Source organism: Oncorhynchus keta, chromosome 15 (genome assembly GCF_023373465.1).
Source record: "Oncorhynchus keta strain PuntledgeMale-10-30-2019 chromosome 15, Oket_V2, whole genome shotgun sequence".
Lineage (NCBI taxonomy): Eukaryota > Metazoa > Chordata > Actinopteri > Salmoniformes > Salmonidae > Oncorhynchus > Oncorhynchus keta.
Window position 1 is genome coordinate 15,026,536 of NC_068435.1, and position 15,676 is coordinate 15,042,211.

General features: G+C 44.4%; 1 protein-coding gene across 1 annotated transcript in view; it reads right to left on the minus strand.

Moving 5' to 3' along the window:
• The window catches only part of LOC118395184 (artemin), a 30,568-nt gene extending 15,542 nt beyond the window's left edge, over positions 1-15,026 (minus strand). The window contains exon 1 of the mRNA XM_035788942.2: positions 14,762-15,026. Coding sequence (XP_035644835.2) covers positions 14,762-14,852 — 91 coding nt within the window. The 5' untranslated portion in view covers positions 14,853-15,026. The remainder of the gene's footprint in view (positions 1-14,761) is intronic.
• Between the last annotated feature and the right edge of the window lie 650 nt (positions 15,027-15,676).

The following is a 15,676-nucleotide window of genomic DNA, read 5'->3' on the forward strand; positions in this document are numbered from 1 at the left end:
AAAGGGCTGAAAATAGCCCATATTAATATTTGTAGCCTTAGATTTAAGGTTAATGAAATCAATAACTTGTTAACATCAGATAACATTCATATATTAGCCATTTCTGAGACTCACTTAGATAATACATTTGATGATACATCAGTAGCAATACAAGGATATAGCATCTATAGAGGAGACATGCTAATGGGGGTGTTGCTGTATATACTGTATTCAGAGCCATATCCCTGTAATGTTTAGAGAAAATCTTATGTCAAGTGTTATTGAAGTGTTGTGGTTGCAGGTTCACTTGGAACATCCAAAGCCTTTTCTTTTGGGGTGTTGCTATAGGCTAACAGTCAGTATCTCAATAATACGTGTGACATGTTTGATAGTGTATGTGATATAAACAGAGAGTTCTACTTTCTTGGGGATCTAAATATTGACTGGTTTTCGTCAAGCTTCTTACCTTAACCAGTGCCTGTCATCTGGTTCAGGTTATTAATCAACCTATCAGGGTGTTTACAAACACTACAGGAAGAAGATAATGCACATGTATCGATCACATTTCTACCAATACGGTAGAACTTTGTTCTAAAGCTGTATCCGTACACATTGGATGCAGTGATCACAATATAGTGGCTATATCCAGGAAAGCCAAAGTTACATAAACTGGGCCTAAAATAGTGTATAAGAGATCATGCAAAATATTTTGCTGTGACTCTTATGTGGATGATGTTGAAAATATTTGTTGGTCTGATGTGATTATTGAGGAGCATCCAGACGCTGCACTTGATGAACTTATGAAATTGCTTCTTCCAATTATTGATAAACATGCACCTGTTAAGAAACAGACTGTTAGAACTGTTAAGGATCAATGGATTGATGAGGAATTGAAAAACTGTATGGTTGAAAATGGGGGAAAGGGAGTGGCAATTAAGTCTGGCTGCACATCTGACTGGCTTATGTACAGCAAATTGAGAAATTATGTGATGGAATGTGATAAAGAATGATGAAAAAAAACTTTGGAGTACTTTAAAAGAAATTATGGGCAGAAATACAAATTCAACTCCATCTTTCATCCAATCAGATGGCTTATTCATCATGAAAAATGTGATGTTGCCAATTATTTTATTGATGATTTCACTGGCAAAGTAGGCAAACTTAGACAGGAAATGCCAACAACGAACAGTGAGCAATTGTATTCATGCAAAGGAAAGTATTTCAAGTTTGAATTTTGTAAAGTTAGAAAAATTATTGTTATCGATCAATAATGACAAACCTGGCATTGACAATTTTGATGGAAAGCTACTGAGGATGGTAGCTGACTCTCTAGCCACTCCTATCTGTCATATTTTTAATCTGAGCCTAGAGGAAAGTCTTTGTCCTCAGGCCTGGAGGGAAGCCAAAGTCATTCCGCTACCCAACAGTGGTAAAGCAGCCTTTACTGGTTCTAACAGCAGACCTATCAGCTTGCTGCCAGCTCTTAGCAAACTGTTGGAAAAATTGTGTTTGACCAAATACAATGCTATTTCTCTGTAAACAAAATAACAACAGACTTTCAGCATGCTTATAGAGAAGGGCACTCAACATGTACTGCACTGACACAACTGATTGATGATTGGCTGAAAGAAATTGATAATAAGAAGATTGTGAGAGCTGTACTGTTAGATTTCAGTGCAGCCTTTGATATTATTGACCATAAGCTGTTGTTGAAAAACTTATGTGTTATGGCTTTTCAACCTCTGCCATATTGTGGATTCAGAGCTATCTACGGTATCTAATAGAACTCAAAGGGTTTTCATTAATGGAAGCTTCTCTAATGTCAAGCATGTAAAGTGTGGTGTCCCGCAGGTCAGCTCTCTAGGCCATCTACTCTTTTCTATTTGTACCAATGACCTGCCACTGGTATTAAACAAAGCATGTGTGTCCATGTATGCTGATGATTTATTCCATATAGCATCAGCAACCACAGCAAATGAAGTCACTGAAACCCTTAACAAAGAGTTGCAGTCTGTTATGGAATGGTTTGCCAGTAATAAACTGGTCCAGAACATCTCTAAAACTAAGAACATTTGTATTTGGTACAAATCATTCCTTAAGTTCTACACCTCAGCTAAATCTGGTAATGAATGGTGTGGCTGTTGAACAAGTTGAGGAGACTAAATTACTTGGCGTTACTTTAGATTGTAAACTATCATGGTCAAAACATATAGATTCAATGGTTGTAAAGATGGGGAGAGGACTGTCTGTAATAAAGAGATGCTCTGCTTTTTTTGACACTACACTCCAAAAAGCAAGTTCTACAGGCTGTAGTTTTATCTTATCTTGATTATTGTCCAGCCGTGTGGTCCAGTGCTGCAAGGAAAGACCTAGTTAAGCTGCAGCTGGCCCAGAACAGAGCGGCACGCTTTGCTCTTAATTGTAATCAGAGGGCTGATATAAATACTATACATGCCAGTCTCTCTTGGTTAAGAGTTGAGGAGAGACTGACTGCATCACCTTCTTTTTATAAGAAACGATGTGTTGAAAATGCCAAATTGTTTGAATAGTCAACTTATACACAGCTCTGACACACACACTTATCCCACCAGACATGCCACCAGGGGTCTTTTCACAGTCCTCAAATCCAGAACACACTTATCCCACCAGACATGCCACCAGGGGTCTTTTCACAGTCCCCAGGTCCAGAACACACTTATCCCACCAGACATGCCACCAGGGGTCTTTTCACAGTCCCCAGGTCCAGAACACACTTATCCCACCAGACATGCCACCAGGGGTCTTTTCACAGTCCTCAAATCCAGAACAAACTCAAGAAAGCGTACAGTATTATATCTCATATTGCTCAAATAAACAGAAAACCTGGTTTCAAAAAACAGATAAAGCAACACATCGTGGCCCAACGCCTCTCCCCTATTTGACCTAGATCATTTGTGTGCATTCATTCATATGTAGGCTATGTGTGCCTTTAAAAAAAGTCGTTCTTTGAGCTGTTCTTGTCTATTGATGTTCTGTATTATGTCATTCTCTATTGTGTTTCATGTTTTCTGTGGACCCCAGGAAGAGTAGCTGCTGCTTTTGCAACAGCTAATGGGGATCCTAATAAAATACCAAATACCACTCTGACCACAATGTGCCAGATATGTCCTTCTAACTGACGCTAGACTAAACTGTAGTCAGCAGCGACAAAACCAGAGGATCTGATTATGCTGCATAATCCCCTAATGCCTTCCAGGCTGGAGAGAGGCGGAGGTAATTGCTTGTTAGTGCCAGTTTCCACTCTTTAGCTCAGCTGTCGCCTGTCAAAAACCCACAGAACTCTGCCTAAAATGAGAAACAGATACCTGCCAATGTTTGCGGCTCAGATAACCCTGGTCAGAAGCAGCCAATCAGAAGGTGTGTACAACACTTCCCTGGGCTGGAGATCCCTGGAGGAGATGCTAGCTAGAGTATCCGGATAGACAATGTCAGTGTGTTTTCTTGCATTGAAGAGTTCTATGAAAGTTAGTCTCTGGTGAGCAAGATATGGTTCTGGGTTCTACTTACTGGAGACTTTTCTGCCCTATGTGACCATCTTGACATAGTCTTAGGTAAGAGGGCTGTATTTCTCAGGTATATCACACGAAGATACACAACAGAAGAGCCATTACATATCAGATCAAAGACGGCTAATGAGATATTACTGCTTTCATTCATACTAAGAGATTCGTATCAAAAGTGCTTCATCAAGCTGAACAGCCCCAGCCTGGTGCCATTTATATTTGTGTCGTCTTGCCAACTCCTAAGGTAACTGTCACACCACATTGACACATTCTTTTTCATGCTAGGCATTGGCAAGACAGCACAAACAGATCTGAGATCAGGCTATACCAGCGTAGGGTCATTGTTAAGACACCCGTGAGGACTGAAGACTAAGTAAGGTAAGAGAGGGTCCACTATCAATGTTTTGGACTCTGAAGAACATTATTACACTGCTTTCAGAAAGTATTCAGACCCACTTGACTTTGTCCCCATATTTCATTACATCCTTATTCTGAAATGGAATTAAGTTGTTTGGCTCTGGATGGCTCTGGATGGGAGAGAGAGTAGTACAACTGAACATCAATCCTTAAAGCTGAGAGAAGCATAAGATGAAACAACGCCACTGGTCACCTCAGGCGCATTTGTTATTGTTTCTGACCTAAACTGGGATATGCCTAACCCCCTGGTTGTCCTACAATCTAAACTAGATGCCCTTAATCTCACACAAATTATCAAGGAATTTACCAGGTACAACCATACATCTGTAACCATGGGCACCCTCTTAGATATCATCCTGACCAACTAGCCCTCTAAATACACCTCTGCTCTCTTCAACCAGGATCTCAGCGATCACTGCCTCATTGCCTGTGTCCGTAATGGGTCCGCGGTCAAACGACCACCCCTCATCACTGTCAAACGCTCCCTAAAACACTTCAGCGAGCAGGCCTTTCTAATCGATGTGGCCCGGGTATCCTGGAAGGATATTGACCTCATTCCGTCAGTAGGGGATGCCTGGTGGCACTTTAAAAGTGCTTTCCTCACCATCTTAAATAAGCATGCCCCACTCAAAAAATGTAGAACTAAGAACAGATATAGGTCCTGGTTCACCCCAGACTTGACTGCCCTTGACCAGCACAAAAACATCCTGTGGCATTCTGCATTAGCATCGTAAAGCCCCCTGTGATATGCTCATTCAACTTCCGGGTTGGAGCGAGCGGTCGCATCGCACTTCGCTCCGCAGGTAGTATAACTTTTTCATTACATTTCATTATAGTACAACGGTTGATTTGTCTAATCTTAGCAATTTCTTCTTAGCTAGCTACATAGCCGTCCTTGTATCAGAGATAATTGCATAATTATTGTATTTCGTCGCCCTAACGTAGCCTTCAGTGCTATTCGCCCAGCAGCTAGCCAGCTAGCAAACGCCCACAGATTAGCAGCACTGTAGTACTATTACACTCAACTGAACGACTTGATTAGTTTAGTGTTAGCTAGCTACATAGCTGTCTTTGTATCCAGGATAATTGTGTAGTTTAGAGTGTGTAGTCTTGGAGTGATTATCTTAATTTACCGAGGTTAGCTAGCCAGCTATTTGTCGTCCTTAACGTAGGAGACTCTGCTAGCTAGCCAACAGCTAACAGCTAACAGCTAGCCAACGTCTACTGAACTGAACTCAACAACCTTGTCGCACTCACAGGTAGTATCACATTTTCATCTCATTTCATTACAGTACAACGGTTTGATTTGTTTGATCGTAGCTAGCTACATAGCTAGCTACATAGCCGTCTTTAATTGTGTAGTCTAGAGCGATTTTCTAGGTTAGCTAGCCAGCTATTGTCGTTCTTTTAACGCAACGTAACGTAAACAACACTGCTAGCTAGCCAGCTAGCCCCCGAATAGCAGCACTGCAGAAACTATTGCACTCAACGGAACGACTTGATTAGTGTAGTGTCAACAACGCAGCTACTGCCAGCTAGCCTACTTCAGCAGTACTGTATCATTTTAATCATTTTAGTCAATAAGATTCTTGCTACGCAAGCTTAACTTTCTGAACATTCGAGACGTGTAGTCCACTTGTCATTCCAATCTCCTTTGCATTAGCGTAGCCTCTTCTGTAGCCTGTCAACTATGTGTCTGTCTATCCCTGTTCTCTCCTCTCTGCACAGACCATACAAACGCTCCACGCCGCGTGGCCGCGGCCACCTAATCTGGTGGTCCCAGCGCGCACGACCCACGTGGAGTTCCAGGTCTCCGGTAGCCTCTGGAACTGCCGATCTGCGGCCAACAAGGCAGAGTTCATCTCAGCCTATGCCTCCCTCCAGTCCCTCGACTTCTTGGCACTGACGGAAACATGGATCACCACAGACAACACTGCTACTCCTACTGCTCTCTCTTCGTCCGCCCACGTGTTCTCGCACACCCCGAGAGCTTCTGGTCAGCGGGGTGGTGGCACCGGGATCCTCATCTCTCTCAAGTGGTCATTCTCTCTTTCTCCCTCACCCATCTGTCTATCGCCTCCTTTGAATTCCATGCTGTCACAGTTACCAGCCCTTTCAAGCTTAACATCCTTATCATTTATCGCCCTCCAGGTTCCCTCGGAGAGTTCATCAATGAGCTTGATACCTTGATAAGCTCCTTTCCTGAGGACGGCTCACCTCTCACAGTGCTGGGCGACTTTAACCTCCCCACGTCTACCTTTGACTCATTCCTCTCTGCCTCCTTCTTCCCCTCCTCTCCTCTTTTGACCTCACCCTCTCACCTTCCCCCTACTCACAAGGCAGGCAATACGCTCGACCTCATCTTTACTAGATGCTGTTCTTCCACTAACCTCATTGCAACTCCCCTCCAAGTCTCCGACCACTACCTTGTATCCTTTTCCCTCTCGCTCTCATCTAACACCTCCCACACTGCCCCTACTCGGATGGTATCGCGCCGTCCCAACCTTCGCTCTCTCTCCCCCGCTACTCTCTCCTCTTCCATCCTATCATCTCTTCCCTCTGCTCATACCTTCTCCAACCCAGAATCTCCTGATTCTGCCTCCTCAACCCTCCTCTCCTCCCTTTCTGCATCCTTTGACTCTCTATGTCCCCTATCCTCCAGGCCGGCGCGGTCCTCCCCTCCTGCCCCGTGGCTCGACAACTCATTGCGAGCTCACAGAACAGGGCTCCGGGCAGCTGAGCGGAAATGGAGGAAAACTCGCCTCCCTGCGGACCTGGCATCCTTTCACTCCCTCCTCTCTACATTTTCCTCCTCTGTCTCTGCTGCTAAAGCCATTTTCTACCACTCTAAATTCCAAGCATCTGCCTCTAACCCTAGGAAGCTCTTTGCCACCTTCTCCTCACTCCTGAATCCTCCTCCCCCTCCCCCCCTCCTCCCTCTCTGCAGATGACTTCGTCAACCATTTTGAAAAGAAGGTCGACGACATCTGATCCTCGTTTGCTAAGTCAAACGGCACCGCTGGTTCTGCTCACACTGCCCTACCCTGTGCTCTGACCTCTTTCTCCCCTCTCTCTCCAGATGAAATCTCGCGTCTTGTGACGGCCGGCCGCCCAACAACCTGCCCGCTTGACCCTATCCCCTCCTCTCTTCTCCAGACCATTTCCGGAGACCTTCTCCCTTACCTCACCTCGCTCATCAACTCATCCCTGACCGCTGGCTACGTCCCTTCCGTCCTCAAGAGAGCGAGAGTTGCACCCCTTCTGAAAAAACCTACACTCAATCCCTCCGATGTCAACAACTACAGACCAGTATCCCTTCTTTCTTTTCTCTCCAAAACTCTTGAACGTGCCGTCCTTGGCCAGCTCTCCCGCTATCTCTCTCTGAATGACCTTCTTGATCCAAATCAGTCAGGTTTCAAGACTAGTCATTCAACTGAGACTGCTCTTCTCTGTATCACGGAGGCGCTCTGCACCGCTAAAGCTAACTCTCTCTCCTCTGCTCTCATCCTTCTAGACCTATCGGCTGCCTTCGATACTGTGAACCATCAGATCCTCCTCTCCACCCTCTCCGAGTTGGGCATCTCCGGCGCGGCCCACGCTTGGATTGCGTCCTACCTGACAGGTCGCTCCTACCAGGTGGCGTGGCGAGAATCTGTCTCCTCACCACGCGCTCTCACCACTGGTGTCCCCAGGGCTCTGTCCTAGGCCCTCTCCTATTCTCGCTATACACCAAGTCACTTGGCTCTGTCATAACCTCACATGGTCTCTCCTATCATTGCTATGCAGACGACACACAATTAATCTTCTCCTTTCCCCCTTCTGATGACCAGGTGGCGAATCGCATCTCTGCATGTCTGGCAGACATATCAGTGTGGATGACGGATCACCACCTCAAGCTGAACCTCGGCAAGACGGAGCTGCTCTTCCTCCCGGGAAGGACTGCCCGTTCCATGATCTCGCCATCACGGTTGACAACTCCATTGTGTCCTCCTCCCAGAGCGCTAAGAACCATGGCGTGATCCTGGACAACACCCTGTCGTTCTCAACTAACATCAAGGCGGTGGCCCGTTCCTGTAGGTTCATGCTCTACAACATCCGCAGAGTACGACCCTGCCTCACACAGGAAGCGGCGCAGGTCCTAATCCAGGCACTTGTCATCTCCCGTCTGGACTACTGCAACTCGCTGTTGGCTGGGCTCCCTGCCTGTGCCATTAAACCCCTACAACTCATCCAGAACGCCGCAGCCCGTCTGGTGTTCAACCTTCCCAAGTTCTTTCACGTCACCCCGCTCCTCCGCTCTCTCCACTGGCTTCCAGTTGAAGCTCGCATCCGCTACAAGACCATGGTGCTTGCCTACGGAGCTGTGAGGGGAACGGCACCTCAGTACCTCCAGGCTCTGATCAGGCCCTACACCCAAACAAGGGCACTTCGTTCATCCACCTCTGGCCTGCTCGCCTCCCTACCACTGAGGAAGTACAGTTCCCGCTCAGCCCAGTCAAAACTGTTCGCTGCTCTGGCCCCCCAATGGTGGAACAAACTCCCTCACGACGCCAGGACAGCGGAGTCAATCACCACCTTCCGGAGACACCTGAAACCCCACCTCTTTAAGGAATACCTAGGATAGGATAAGTAATCCTTCTCACCCCCCCCCCCTTTAAGATTTAGATGCACTATTGTAAAGTGATTATTCTACTGGATGTCATAAGGTGAATGCACCAATTTGTAAGTCGCTCTGGATAAGAGCGTCTGCTAAATGACTTAAATGTAAATGTAAATATGCAACTTTTCGGGGAAGTCAGGAACCAATATACTCTGTCAGTTAGGAAAGTGAAGGCTAGCTTTTTCAAATAGAAATTTGCATCCTGTAGCAATAATTCCCAAACCTTTTGGGACACTGTTACGTCCATGAAGAATAAGAGCACCTCCTCCCAGCTGCACACTGCACTAAGGCAAGGAAGCACTGTCACCACCGATAAATCTACGATAATCAAACATATCAATAAGTATTTTTCTACTGCTGGCCATGCTTTCCACCTGGCTACCCCTACCCCAGCCAACAGCTCTGCACCCCCCGCTGCAACTTGCCCAAGTCCCCCAAGCTTCTGCTTCACCCAAATCCAGACAGCTGATGTTCTGAAAGAGTTGCAAAATCGGGATCCCTAAAAATCAGCTGGGCTCGGCAATCTGGACCCTCTCTTTCTAAAATGATCCGCCAAAATTGTTGAAACCCCTATTTTCTAGCCTCTCTTTCGTATCATCTGAGATTCCCGAAGATTGGAAAGCTTCCGCGGTCATCCCTCTCTTCAACAGGGGGAGACACTCTAGACCCAAACTGTTATAGACCTAAATCCATCCTGCCCTTCCATTCTAAAATCTTGTAAAGTCAAGATAACAAACAGATCACCGACCATTTAGAATCCCACCGTACCTACTCCGCTATGCAATCTGGTTTCAGAGCTGGTCATGGGTGCACCTCAGCCACGCTCAAGGTCCTAAACAATATCATAACCGCCATTGATAAAGACAGTACTGTGCAGCCCTCTTCATCGACCTGGCCACAGCATTCTTATTGGCAGACTCCACAGCCTTGGTTTCTCAAATGACTGCGTCGCCTGGTTCACCAACTACTTCTCTGACAGAGTTCAGTGTGCCCAATCAGAGGGCCTGTTGTCCGGACCTCTGGCAGTCTCTATGGGGGTGCCCCAGGGTTCAATTCTCAGGCCGACTCTTTTCTCTGTATATATGAATGTTGTTGCTCTTTCTGCTGGTGATTCTCTGATCCACCTCAACGCAGACGACACCATTCTGTATACATCTGGCCCTTCTTTGGACACTGTGTTAACAAACCTCCAAACAAGATTCAATGCCATACAACACTCCTTCCGTGGCCTCCAACTGCTTTTAAATGCTAGTAAAACTAAAGGCATACTCTTCAACCGTTTGCTGCCCGCACCCGCCCGACCGACTAGCATCACGACTCTGGATGGTTCTCACTTAGAATATGTGGACAACTACAAATACCTAGGTGTCTGGTTAGACTGTAAACTCTCCTTCCAGACTCACATTAAGCATCTCCAGTCCAAAATGAAATCTAGAATCGGCTTCCTATTTCGCAACAAGGCCTCCTTCACTCATGCTGCCAAACATACCCTTGTAAAACTGACTATCCTACCGATTCTTGACTTCGGCGATGTCATTTACAAAATAGCCCCCAACACTCTACTCAGCAAATTGAATGCAGTCTATCATAGTGCCATCCATTTTGCCACCAAAGCCCCATATACTACCAACCATTCCGACCTGTATGCTCTCGGCCCTCGCTACATATTCGTCGCCAAACCCACTGGCTCCAGGTCATCTATTGGTCTTTGCTAGGTAAAGCCCTGCCTTATCTCAGCTCACTGGTCACCATAGCCAAACACCCACCCATAGCACGCACTCCAGCAGGTATATTTCACTGGTCATCCCCAAAGCCAACACTTACTTTGTCCGCCTTTCCTTCCAGTTCTCTGCTGCCAATGACTGGAACGAATTGCAAAAATTACTGAAGCTGGAGTCTTATATCTCCCTCTCTAACTTTAAGCATCAGCTGTCAGAGCAGCTTACCGATCACTGTACCTGTACACACCCAACTGCCTCATCCCCATATTGTTATTTATCTACTTGCTCTTTTGCACCCCAGTATCTCCACTTGCACGTCATCATTGCACATCTATCACTCCAGTGTTCATGTTAAATTGTAATTGTTTTGCCTCTATGGCCTATTTATTGCCTTACCTCCCTACTCTTCTACATTTGCACACACTGTACATATATTTTTCTACTATGTTATTGACTGTACGTTTGTTTGTGTAACTCTGTGTTGTTGTTTTTGTCGCACTGCTTTGCTTTATCTTGTCCAGGTCGCAGTTGTAAATGAGAACTTGTTCTCAACTGGCCTACCTGGTTAAATAAAGGTTCAATTTAAAACATGTAAAAAGGGAGAGACAGAGGGAGAAAGGGAGAGATAGGGAGATTGAGAGAGGGAGAATGAGAGAGAGAGGACGAGTTGGAGAGGAAGAGTTGGAGAGAGAGAGTGATGGAAGAGAGTGAGAGGGAGAGAGAGAGGGATAATGAGAGTGGGAGAATGAGAAAGGGAGAGAGGGAGAGGGAGAGAGAGGGAGAGTGCGAAAGGGAGAGTGGGAGAGAGAGAAAAAGAGTGAGAGAGAGTGAGAGAGTGATAGAGGGGGAGAATGAGAGAGGGAGAGTGGGAGAGAGAGAAAAAGAGTGAGAGAGAGTGAGAGAGTGAGAGAGTGATAGAGGGGGAGAATGAGAGAGGGAGAGTGGGAGAGAGAGAAAAAGAGTGAGAGAGAGTGAGAGAGTGATAGAGGGAGAGTGAGAGAGAGATATATACAGTTGGCGTCGGAAGTTTATATACACTTAGGTTGGAGTCATTAAAACTTGTTTTTCAACCACTTCAAAAATGTCTTGTTAACAAACTATAGTTTTGGCAAGTCGGTTAGGACATTTACTTTCACAAGTAATTTTTCCAACAATTGTTTACAGATCATTTCACTTATAATTCACTATATCACAATTCTAGTGGGTCAGAAGTTTACATACACTAAGTTGACTGTGCCTTTAAACAGCTTGGAAAATTCCAGAAATTTATGTCATGGCTTTATAAGCTTCTGATAGGCTAATTGACATAATTTGTAAAGTGGTGATCCTAACTGACCTAACTGAGAGGGAATTTTTACAAGGATTGAATGACAGGAATTGTGAAAAACTGAGTTTAAATGTATTTGGCTAAGGTGTATGTAAACTTCTGACTTCAACTGTATATATATATATATATATATATATATATATATATATATATATATATATATATATATATATATAGAGAGAGAGAGAGAGAGAGAGAGAGAGAGAGAGAGAGAACACAAACACCCCCAACACCCTCCCTCACTAATTTATTTAAATTCAGTTCAGTGTGGGTCCAGGCCCAGGGAAAGCTGACCATTAGTGTGTCTGGATGAACAAATGCCCTGCAAAGCGTTTCCGTGTCGCCCACTTGTCTTGAGCCCCTCTCGTAATGACCTGCTGGCCCGTCAGTTCAAAGCAGACCATGACACCATGATGAATGGAGCTGTGGTAACTATCGCTTTGTTCTAAATGTAAGTCTGTTAAATCAGCAATAGACATTAAGAGCAATAATACATGTATAATTCTAGTATACTTAGCAGTTTGTGTCAACTGCAAGAAAGTAAGACACAAATGGAAGAGTGAGCAGTTGGTTTTTTTAAGTACAAATTGAAATGTATTTTAGTCAGAGCATGCCTCCTTCACTTCACCCCAAAATACGTATTGTGGCTCAGTGAGTTCTCTAAACAATTCCAGATTGAGGTTGAGGTTGCCCTGTGGCACTCCGGGTTGTATAATCTATTTCTCATGACTTATTCTCCTCCATCTCATCTTAAAGGCTCAATCAGGGTGACATTATCCAGTAACGTCAGTCACACTCTCACAGACAAGGCAAGCCTCCCCTGCGTAGACTTCTACATATAAATCTATTACACTGGATTTCTAGATCTTACAGGAAGTCATATGTAAAACCTGCAGTTGATACCAATTTTTAAATGATCTAATATTTGCTTACCACTAGGGGGAGGGACTAGAACTTGAATAACACTTGAGCTTAGTGACTAGCGGGTTAATAACAAAATATATAACATGTTGATCCATTTTTACATTGCGCTGGAACTAACTGCCTGTCAGAGGCAATACGGATAGATATTAAGATGCAATGAGCAATGAAAGAGGAGCGAAGAAGAAGCATCAGAGTGTAGAGATATACACCTCTAAACCAAACAGCAGCTTTTCATACCCATAAACTCCAAGCGTGTTTAAAAAGACCATGCAGGCCAGAAGGAGGTCGCAGTCAAAGGGAAAAGGAGTGTCCAGTTGATCTGACCACTACTAACCGCGGTGCAGACCTCCATGACCTTTGACCCGAGGAATTGGAACCAGTGGAGGCTCAGTCCCATTCAAAATCCAATTTTCCCTAACACTAACCCATACCCTAACCCTAACCCAAAAACCTAACCTTAACCCTAGCTTCTAACCCTAAACCTAATTCTAACCCTAACAATAATTCTAACCTTAACCCTAAACCCCCTAGAAAAAGCATTTGACCTTGTGGGGACCAACAAAATGTTCCCAGTTGGTCAAATGTTTGTTTGTTTACTATTCAAACACACACACACACCACTACCCGGGAGTGAGATTCCAAAGTAAATGGACAGTCTTAAATCAACATAGCCCAGTTCCCTGACCTCCCCAATCTACACAGTGCTGCTGGCCGAACACTGAGACCGAAGCCGCCACTGCATCAGCACGCAGCCTTCCCATTAGAGGTGAGTATGAGGTCAACTGACAGAAGACCAGTAGTTAGAGACCAGTAGTTACAGACCTGTAGTTAGAGACCTGTAGTTAGAGACCAGTAGATAGAGATCTGTAGTTAGAGACCAGTAGTTAGAGACCAGTAGTTAGAGACCTGTAGTTAGAGACCTGTTGTTATAGACCATTAGTTAGAGACCAGTAGTTAGAGACCAGTAGTTAGATACCTGTAGTTAGAGACCTGTTGTTATAGGCCATTAGTTAGAGACCAGTAGTTAGAGACCAGTAGTTAGAGACCAGTAGTTAGAGACCAGTAGTTAGAGACCTGTAGTTAGAGACCTGTAGTTAGATAGCATGAAGAGAAACATGTAGGGCACAGGGTTTTGACAGTCCCAAGAGCACCAGAACATCAACATGACACAGCATCAAAAGAAAAGGCAATGAAGCGTTTTGCATGTATGTGTTTGCTTATTGATTACCAATAAGAGGGCATGGTCAGATTGAAAGAGGTTTGCCAATCAGACAGGTACAAACAGCTGAACACCATGCAGGTAACCATGAGGAGGTGAGAGACTACCCAAGAGAGACCAGCCAAGGCCAACAATTCTCACAGTTCTCTAGCACCTGGGAGGCAATGGAAATCAGGGAAATGCATACTCCTGTGTGTGAGGTAGTGTGCACGCTCTGAGGGGGACACACATTGAACATTAGCAGGTGTGTGTGAATGACGATTTGATATTCAGATTGCAGCCCACCGCTGGGGAGGGTCACTCACTAATACTTCCTGACTGCTACTATTTCCTCAAAGTAAGAGATTATCTGGCCCTACTGGGGAATTGGCACAAGAACAAAGGTCAAGGAGAACATATATTGTAGTCAATCTAGCCTACATTGGGCAGGGCCATTGTCAATGTACACACAGAGTGAGCTTTTCAGAGCTAATTTGAAACACAAAGATGAAAGGGCTGAATTATTAATATAAAGATAGTTAGTGTTCAATAGGTTTACAGATACACAATCAGTAGAGGGTATAATAGATAAACATTTTATGATAAAAATACCAATAGGTCTGCATAGAAAATCTGGTGACTCATAAAGTCAGGGCAATATAGATGGCAGCTGTGAGCAAAGAGTTATGTATGACAAAAACAGCTGATGTGAAAAGAATGCCTTTGACATCAAACCAGCTATTGAATTGTTGTCAAAGCAAACACCAAGACAAGGGAAATAACGAATGACAGGCGAGGACTGTAGCTTTCATGGCAACCATGTACAATTACGCACAAGTAAACGAATAGGAATGTAATTAAATGTAATTTACATTTAACCTATGTCACAATTTTAAATGAATGATATGCCTAATGTAGTCGTAATGCATTATTTCCTAATCAAACAAATATTATTATTTGTAGAATTCAATCATAAATGGTGCGTTACTTTACCTGCTATCCAATGCGTTTTAGTCCAATCTGCGTGCGCGCCAGTGAGGTCAGACACTTTTCCCCAGCAAGCCCCTGGTCGGCCGTGGAGCATGGCTTGGCGATGAAAATTCACACAACGATGTCCTTTAAAGGTACATAATTCTCATGCGTCCAACTTTTCAGGTTATGTCCTCTTTGCTTGAAGTTTTTTTTTTAATCTTCAAAGGCTTTGGTTTCAGGAGAGCACTAAAGGCGCCTCCCTCTATGCGGCCAAGCCTTTCTGTTCTGCTCTCCACCAAATCCTTTCAGTTTCACCCTGCATAGGAACAGAATAAATATAATTCTAATTACACCCTGCATAGGAACAGAATAAATATCATTCTAATTACATCAAAAGTTGAATTGTACACATAAATACGCACATTACCAAAATATTTATGCTGCAATCTTGTGGGATAATTCCGTTGATTATTTCATGATGAGCACATCTGTGGACATGTCAAACAATGCTTTATCAGTTCGAACAAACAATTGCATGAACACACTTTATTTTGTGTGTGTGTGTGTGTGTGTGTGTGTGTGTGTGTGTGTGTGTGTGTGTGTGTGTGTGTGTGTGTGTGTGTGTGTGTGTGTGTGTGTGTGTGTGTGTGTGAGAAGGGGGGCATAAAAACATAATGGAGCAGAGAGACTTCGGGTCATGTATGATGAGTTACAGGTGACTCAACGTCTTAAATTTCATGCATTGTTAGTGACATTTATTTCCCACCGCTGAACAAGTAGGCCCAAGGCAAAATGAGGTTTAAAAGACAAGCATTTCGCAACACCCGCAACAACATCTGCTAAATATGTGTATGTGACCAATAAAATGTTATTAGATTTGATTTAGGTTATATGTGTAGTTTCTTCCCCCATACTCGGACTTGCTCAGTCTTGCCT